Source organism: Rhinatrema bivittatum, chromosome 15, assembly GCF_901001135.1.
Source record: "Rhinatrema bivittatum chromosome 15, aRhiBiv1.1, whole genome shotgun sequence".
Classification (NCBI taxonomy): Eukaryota; Metazoa; Chordata; class Amphibia; order Gymnophiona; family Rhinatrematidae; genus Rhinatrema; species Rhinatrema bivittatum.
In genome coordinates, this window is record NC_042629.1 from 56,323,119 (window position 1) to 56,332,341 (window position 9,223).

At 48.9% G+C, this 9,223-nt stretch overlaps 1 protein-coding gene across 1 annotated transcript in view; it reads right to left on the reverse strand.

The window, feature by feature from the left end:
• The window catches only part of LOC115076626 (rootletin-like), a 51,865-nt gene extending 50,808 nt beyond the window's left edge, over positions 1-1,057 (reverse strand). Inside the window, exons 1-2 of the mRNA XM_029578276.1 lie at positions 810-1,057; positions 233-360 (exon numbers count right to left, since the gene is read on the reverse strand). Coding sequence (XP_029434136.1) covers positions 233-257 — 25 coding nt within the window. The 5' untranslated portion in view covers positions 258-360; positions 810-1,057. The remainder of the gene's footprint in view (positions 1-232; positions 361-809) is intronic.
• Between the last annotated feature and the right edge of the window lie 8,166 nt (positions 1,058-9,223).

The window sequence follows — 9,223 nt, forward strand, 5'->3', positions numbered from 1 at the left end:
CAGGGCAGGCTGGGAGACAGTGGGAAGCGCGGAAGAGAGAAGAGGGGAAGAGAGGAAGGGACAGAAAAAGGTAAAGAGAAGAGGGAAGAAATGAGGTGAAGAGAAGAACAGAGGGAAAAGAAGAAGGGAGAAATGGAGGGAAGGAGGCAGCAGAGAAGAGAAAAAAGGGGGGGTAGAGGCAGAGAGGAAAGAGAGGGGAAGGTGGAGGAGAGGTGCCCATCCTCCACAATACCTTGCAGTGCCTCCTTGGCCAGCATCAGGCTCTGGCTCTCCACCTCCGCTTGTCCCTTCCTGGTCTCCAGCTGGACCAGCTGCTGCTGGATCTCATACAGGCTGCTTTCCAAGGCCTCCTTCTCTGACCTGAAAAAGCACGTTCAAAAGCACATCAGAAGCACCTTTCCTCTCCCCAGCACCATATGGCGTTAGACGCCTAGCGTCTTCCCGGTCATCCACACAGCCAGGCTGGCCCCTTGGGCAGAGAGAAGTGGGCACAAATACAAGGATCAAAATCAGGACACTGTCCACGGCCACCACTCTGGGAGGCATCTTGAGAAGTTCCCCCTCAGACTGCAGAAGCAGCCGTAAGGGGGAACATAGGGGAGAGCACGCATCCAGATGTTCAATGGCAAAACCACGTACAGGACCAGCTGGGCCAGGCAACGTCCTGGCCCGAGAGACATAGCACGTTCCTACGAAGTAAGGGAGACGCTCCGCACAGCACGGTCAGGATACGTCCCCAGAATGTACACGGTGTATTGGCTGGAGAGTGAGAGCCAAGAAGATAACTCCGTTACCGACACCATACTAACCTGTATCCAAGCTAAGAGGTTCTGGTTTCTACGTTCTCTGTCTCCCACATTTCACCGCTCTCTCCCCCACCCATGCCTCTCTTCTGCTCCCTTCCTTCCTATTTTACACCTATCAGCTGTTAGTGCATCGGAGCAGAACTGGCTTCAGTTTATTACTGCAAGCTGTACACAAACACTACTCCCTAGTAACAAGCATGCTACGTTACACTGCATCTCCCGGCCTGATGCAAGCGCCCTCCACACACACACACACAAGGAAGGAAAATGCATATAAAAACAGAAACACATACACACACACAAGGAAGGAAAATGCACATAAAAACAGAAACACACACACACACAAGGAAGGAAATTGCACATAAAAACAGAAACACACACACACACAAAGATACAAAAAGAAATGCACACAGAAGAGAAACACACAAATACATCACATCACCTACACAGACACAAAGGAAAAGAAACACATTCAAAGAAAACCACCCAAATGGAGGAAAAGTAAAGCACATATGCGCACAAACAGAAATGCACAATAGCACACAGACAAGCAGCAATCACAAAAAAAAAAAAAAAAAGATGCAACAAATTATGATGTGAGCATAAAAAGAAAATTGGTAGGAATAAGAAAACACCTCCATGCACACCAAGAAAGGAAAATTGGTTCTCACTTGCTAATTTTCGTTCCCGTAGTACCACAGATCAGTCCGGACTCCTGGGTTTTGCCTCCCCTCCAGCAGATGGAGACAGAGAAAGTTTCACTGCCACTGCCACATAAGCTGGTGTGCCACCTGCAGTCCCTCAGTATTGATCTGTACCCAAGCCCAAAATAGAAACAAATACCAGTACAATAACCAACTAACATCCCCTGAACGAGCAGTGGGAAGTGAAAACCTGGAACAGATAACTGCGCCCACACAAAACCCTGTGTAGGACTAACCAAACCTGTGCCATTCTTCAGAGTAATCACAAAAACAGGTCTAGCGGCCTCTCCAAATCTCCCCTTCCTCCAGTGGGCGGGACTCTGGACCGATCCGTGGTACTACGGGAACGAAAATTAGCAGTAAGAACCAAATTTTCCTTTCCCTGTACGTACCCGGATCAGTCCCGACTCCTGGGATGAACCAAAGCTTCCCTAGAACGGGATGTGACCGCGAGAGTCCCGCTCGAATGACTCTTTCACCAAAGCCCATGGCCTCCGGGGCCTGGACATCCAAACGGCAACGCCTGGCGAAAGCGTGCAACGACTTCCACGCAGCCGCCCTACACATCTCCTGCGGTGAAACCTGCTGACCCTCGGCCCAGGAGGCCGCCTGGGAAGGGGCAGAGTGAGCCCTTAGCCCCTCCAGGACAGGGCGACCCCGACCGATACACGCGGAGCTAACAGCCTCCTTCAACCACCGCGCGGTTGTGGCTCTTGTCGCCTTATGACCCCCTTTTCGCACCGCTCCATAGCGCAGAAAAGATGATCTGGCAAGCGGAAGCTGTTCGTGACCTTCAGGCACCGCAACGACGCACGCTTTACATCCAAACGTCGCAGCTCTTTTGCCGGAGGATCCACACTCGGGAAAAGACGGGAGCTTATCCGGCCAAGTGGTGCCTGCTGGCCATGTGCAGGATATTTAGCAGTTCCACCCAGCAGGATAAAATCAGACTTATCCGGATAAGTTTTGTTGTTTTTTAATTAAATATCGGACTCCGCATGTTGATCAACAGCCGAACCAAGGGCGCGGAGGGACACTTGGGCTCGATTTCCCGGCTGGCCAGGGATGGGAGTTGCTGCGTTCGCGGCATCTCCCGAGGAAGGAGTTCCAGCCACTGAAACCATGCCGCCCCCGCAAGCGGGAAGCTTCAAAAAGCTGCTTAGGCTTAAACGTAGCTTCGGCCCCCGACCTACGCTCATCACTTGCGCTGCTGTCCTTAGCCCGTTGTGTTGCTACTCAGCCAGGCAGGGCTGCTTAAGCCGTGATGTGCCAGATATACGTGATCCCGCCAAACCTCCTATCCCTGAACGAAGCACTCTCCTTCCATCACCTTCCTTCCCAGCCCCTAAAGGTGACCATGCCCTCCCCTTGATGGCCTTCTCCTGTAAGAAAACTGCGCCCCCCACCCCCCGGTGCTCTCTGCGATGCCCAAATGCATGAAGACAAGGCCCCCCGGAATTGTGAGCTGAGTTTCTGGAGGAACGGGGGCGCCGAGAGGGCCAGAATCTTCTTGTGGGGGGCACCGCAGGGTCTTCAGTTCCCTGGGGGGGGGGGGGGAGGGAAAAGGGGCATCAATACAAGGGGGGGGGGATCCTCTTCTTTTCAAGGTGAGAGGGTGGTCCAGTAGGGGGGCACAATCACGTCCAGAGGGGCTTCCTACCTATGTCTTAGGCCTGCTAAACCAGTGCCTACACATCCTGAACATTGATTCTTTGCGACGTTCATTCCTCACCTTATTGCAGACAAACCCAGAGTGATCTACACAGGAGCAACTCACGGCAATCTGCTGCCCGAGGTGAGGGAGAGAAGGTGCTTCACCCCCCTCCCCCCTGCAAGCACAGGTCAGATAGTCAAGAGGGTCAAGGCAGGGGGGGGGGCGTCACCTCGGAGTCAGGCTCTTTGGTGGATTTGAAATGCTGCAGAAGGGGGAAAGCAGGGGTCAGGGCCCCCGGAGGAGTGGCAGATAAGAGCGGCAGTGGTAACAGCTCTAGGAAGCTGGCAACCCTGCCTCGTTGCCAGGAAAGCCAACATCCTCCCCCCCCCCAGCATCTGCTCCCTGGAGACGTGGGTGAATGGCGTGGGGTCTGGGTGCTAGGGTAGCCTAGGCGAACTTTACAGCCTTAGCGCTACCTCCTTCCAGCCCTCACCGCACACAATTTTAACACCGGTGCATCTATAACAACAGATTTTACATAAAAAAGGACATTCTCAGTCTTCCGAGGTAAAAATATCACATCATGCCTATTACTTTTACATGCACTGCTGTGGGGCCGACCCGAAAACCCTGCAAAAAAAAAAAAAAAAAGCACTTGGAATCTATAAAAGTATTACGTCTATTGTTATGTGTACCGGTTGCGGGCTTGGCCCTCAGAAAGCCATGAGTTAAATGATTTACAATTGCAATATAGTAAACCTCCCATACCAAAAAATCACTAAATGCCAGCACTCAAGCAGTAACAACCCTGCCTATGAAAAGACAACACTGCAAATATTACACCTAGCCCTAAAACACCAATACACCTCTCCTATTAGAAAGCAGGCACTAGTCGGACTGTATAGATCTCTACACAGAAACTACATGCCAGCAGAATAACTCACCTCAATCACATGTGCAGAACACAGATGGACCCATACCAAATATAGAATAAAGTGACGATAAAGTATAAAGAGAAACGTGTGGACAAAAACTAAACTGGAAACCTCAGGAAGCCAGGCTGTGTATGCAGTGCAACAGTGGCTTTGAACCCTGGCTTTTCTGGATCCCAGTCCACTGCCCTAACCATTAGGCTATGCCTCCACCACATTTAAGAGAAGTCTGGGAAGGGGGATTATAAGAGATCAGGCAGCATGTTTTGTGAATATAGGCAGCTAGTTTCAGGCTGTATAGCTGGGGTAAGTTTTCAAAGGCTCCCCAGGTGGCTAGATCCCTTTGAAAGTGCAACGCTTACTAGCTAGAACTCGGGTGCTCACGTATTGGGCTGCAAACAGAGTCGCAGTCTCTGGTTCCCTGGAAGATTATTGAATTATGGTAAATAACTTGGGTACCGATGAATGAAGACTTGTGGCACTATTGTCTAACAGAGGCCTTTTCTGATTAATCTGGCAATTCCAAAAGGAGTAAAAAAAGGAAGCTGCCAAGCCAAAAAATACCATGAACCTAGAGGACATTTACAGTTGTGGTTAGGTCTCAAGTATGTTTCAGTTAATCTCTCAATAAACAGAAGTTGGCACAACCTCTCCATGATTCTGTATTAAGCTCATCAAGACAACTTTCTGCAATTTTTAATGCAAAATTACTATTTATTTGCTGAATTTAACAGACTGAAAATAATAAAATAGTGAATATGGCATGTGCAAAAGTCTGGACACCATTTCCATCAGTGCTTTGTAACACCTCCTTTGGCAGAAAGAACAATTTCCCGACATTTCCTAGAAGACATTTAGTCACAACCAGGCAGCGCCTGAACACCTCTTGGGATCTTATGATCCTGCTGCACCAGTCCTGTAGAGGGCGTGTGCAGACCTGGCGGTGCCATTCGACCTTTACAAATATAAGCTGAACAAATGGTCTCTTTTAGCCAACATGAAATCATGGCTTTAGGATCTTTGATCCCTTTTCTTTGGCCCCACCAACCCCCTAAAAGAGATGATCCGATCGCCGAAAACTGCCAGTGACCTTAAGATATTGCAACAATCCTTGGGCTCTGGCGAATCCCGAGACCACTCTGGAAAAGCCGGCAGCTCAACCATCTGATTAACATTGCAAGGAGGACACCACACCTTCGGTGAGAAGGATGAAACCGCTCACAGCGTAAACCCACGATTGGAAATACGCAAGAGCGGATCTCTGCAGAACAAAGCCTGAAGCTCCGAAATCCGTCTTACTGAACAAATGGCCACCAAAACCACCGTCTTCAGGGTCAGGTCCGTTAGCGAAGCTCCGCACAAGGGCGCACAGAGGGGAGAGGAATGCCAGCGGGCGGAGTCGGGGTGAGGCTGACACTTACATCCAGACTTTCTGATTGTAAAATATTTAAGGTGAATTTTAAAAGCCAGGCAAGCGCCAAAATCAGGAGATTTGCAACGCCTCTAGCACACGCGGGTGTCCACCCGATTTTAGAAACCGTCCACATGCACACACAAGTCCCGATGCGCGAATATCTTGCACAGGGGGGGGGGGGGGAAGGGATGGAATGTGGGCGTGGTGTGAGCGTTCCAGGGCGGGACCAAACTACCTACGCACCTGAGTGCACGCCCAGGTATATTTGTGTGCAAATGTACTTCTACTATGGAGGGAGGTGTAAGTCTTAAAACTATTTCCAGGCATCTCTGAAGTCTTGGAGGGGGTCTGGTGGGTAACTGAGGCTAAGGAACCATGGGGGTTTGGAGGACTTTAGCTGTAGACTGGGCAAACTGGGTGCAAGGACTGGTGAAACTGGTCATGGCGTGGGCGCCTGCCTGTTCTAAAGTTTTCCTCCCTTGCACAGCTCAAAGCAGATATTTATTTATTTATTTAACATTTTTTATATACCGCAGTTCTAGTAACAATGTTAGCTAATCACTTCGGTTTACAAGCAACTTTGGGATGACATAACAATGTGTGTCTTACAGAGAACAGGAAGTATGAAACTGGGAATTTGGTTAAGATACATTAACATTAAACAAAATGCGATATAACATTTTAAATAGTGAATCTAATATAACTAGCGATTTTGATCAATCAAGTAGCAGTCCTGTAATATGTGAGCAGTCGTAGGGGGGAGGCGAGGTGTATATGAATTCTTGATTAATTAGGCAGTGGGACATATGATGAGATGATCATGTAGTGATATTGATATTAAAGTTCCATTCATACGAAGGCTGATATCACGCTGTGGTGCGCACCACCATTTAGATCAGTCGCACGTATATGAGCGCCAGGGCTAATAACATGCGCGTGTGTGTGCAGGGTATAAAACTGCCGCGTATCTGGCCGCGCTCCCACACACACACACACACACCACACACACACACACGTAATGCGCCTGCGTGCCCGTTTCAAATATACCGTTATGGGTACTACTCTCTCAGCAAAACCTCCTGCATCAGATGGCAGCGTAATGTGCGTATTTTGCTGGGATAATTTTCAAAGGCATATTTATTTATTATTTATTTTATTTATTAACAGTTGTTTTATATCCGACCTTCATAGTAATAACCATATCGGATCGGTTTACATTTAACAATGGTATAACTGAAGTAACAATTCAAGTAAACGAAAGATAACAATGGGCAGGAATAGTCAAGTTACAATCAACAGTGAAGAGAACTTGGAAGCTTGCAACAAGCTGGAAAGAAGATAAGGCAGGAAATAAAATATAAAGTGTCACCAAGGAGCGTACGGGTTAAAAGCTTAAAAGGTGCTTTAGCACCTTTAGCTATGCGCACAAGTCCACTTTGAAAACTGGTGTAACTTGTGCAAATATTTGCCAGCCAACCTATGGGCAATGTTACAGAATTGTCCCCCAAAAGACTGTAGATGGGCGCCAATAAATGAGGAATAATAAAGGAATGGTCTTGCATTTCCCCACGAGCACCTCCCTCGTCTGGATCACTGCGCTGACATGCAATCCGCCTCTCCCTTACCTGAGGCCCGGCTAACTCCTCCGCCAGTGCCCTGTTCTCGCGCTCGGATGCAGTCAGCTGCATCACCAGGCTCGCCTTGTCCTTCGTGAGCGTTTCCTTCTCCCGAGAGGCGCGCAGCAGGACCTCGCCGTGCCGCTCGGCCTCCCGCCGCGCCTGGATAAGGTCATCGGCGATGGCGCTTCTCTGTCGCGAGAGCTGAAACGGGGTCAAAAAAAAAAAAAAAAAAAAAAACAATGGCAGGTGATGTGCTCTGAACCACCCCGGGCTGGGTTAACGGTCCCTCGTGGCCTTTGACGACAATTTCAAGAAAAGATCAGGAAAGCTGCAGGACCCGTGACCTTGTTTTCAAAGAAAAAGTACCCTTTCAAAAAAAAAAAGTGGCCTGCAGACTTTCCAGCTGATTTCCCCACAGGTACAAAGTATGCACAGGAAGCACTGGGGGGAGGAGTTAATTTTGCACTCACCACACCCCTTCTTTCCCTTCTCTGCCATAACCCACCTCCGCCCCTGGTCATTCCAGCATGGCTAAAAAGTACACGCGTTACGAACCAAGGCTCTAGGCTAACCAGCACCCGGGCAGAAATTGGAAATGGGGGCCCCATGAGCATCCCCGGGGAAAAAAAAATACCAGCCTCACTCCTGGCCAGCACGAGCAGGGATTTCTCCTTCTTCCCCCCTCCCAGCCTGATTCCTACCAAGAATAGTGCCAAGGAGTGGTAAAGGCGGTAACATTCTGGTGGTCATCTCGCTAAGGCAGCACTAGCGCGGTGTGAAGTAAAACAAAAATTCCTCTGGGTTCCTGCAGCAGCAGCCTGAAGGTAGATTCAAAATACGTCCATAGCTCACCATGAAAAATACTGCACAACAACATTTTTCTATCCCTAAAAGCTTCCTTCTTTCAGCCTCTCAGGCACAACTGAAGGGAGGACCTGTACGGTCTCGAAAGCTCACTCACTGCGCTATCATTTGTTGGTGCCCAATAAAAAAGACACCACAAGTTACCAGATTCAAGAGCACAGAGAATGAACGATCAAAGGTTGGAAAATACTGCGAGGATCGTTTGTAGGTAACATTTACATTACTATTCTTATTTGGGCTGGCAGCAACACTGGCAAAATCCCGTTGAAGTGCAAATCCCCCCTAGGTAAGGGCAGTTTTCGTGGGTAAAACGGAGCTTTATCCACGGACTGCCCACAACAGGTTATACAGGGCAAAGTACACGCTGGTGCCAGTAGGCGCCTACTTTTCTCCATATTTGCAGGGGGTGGGGACATTCCCAAGGGGTGGGACAGGGACTGAAACACCACAGGTAGTTTTGTATTATCAAAAGTACATGCGCTGCTTTCATTGGAAAAAAGCACCCATGCTATAGGGGCGGGGTGAAAGCGTGTGCAGGCTCTCACTTTGAAAATTAAAGGAAAATTATGTTTCTTACCTGATAATTTTCGTTCCTGTAGTACCAAGGATCAGTCCAGACTGCTGGTTATGTCTCCCCTCCAGCAGATGGAGTCAGAGAGAAACTGAAAGCACCTCCCAGATATACTGGTGCGCCACCTGCCGTCCTTCAGTATAATGGATACCAAGCAGAAGAAGAAGAGAACTCCTCCGCACACTTAGCCAAATAACCATGGCAACTGTCTAGATCAAGTAGTAAGGTAAGTAAAAAACAGTAACCTCGTGCAAAAAGGCAAAGCGCAAACAATGCAAAACACCAATAGAACGCAATGCGCAAAACGAGAGAACATAAATCTGCAGCCCCTAAGGCATTCCTTCCCCAAACGAGAAAGAAGGAAAAATTCCACTTACCTTGTGCAAAGCGGAATTGTGATAGAAATGGGAGTCGAGCGGATTCTCCTACGCACAATATAGGGCGGGCGTCTGGACTGATCCTTGGTACTACAGGAACGAAATTATCAGGTAAGAAACATAATTTTCCTTTCCCTGTACGTACCAGGATCAGTCCAGACTGCTGGGATGTACCCAAGCCGCTTTAAATGGGATGGGACCCCGAGAGTCTCGCTCGAATTACACTACTGCCAAAAGAATCAGCCGACGGCCCACGAACATCCACCTGATAATGACGAGCAA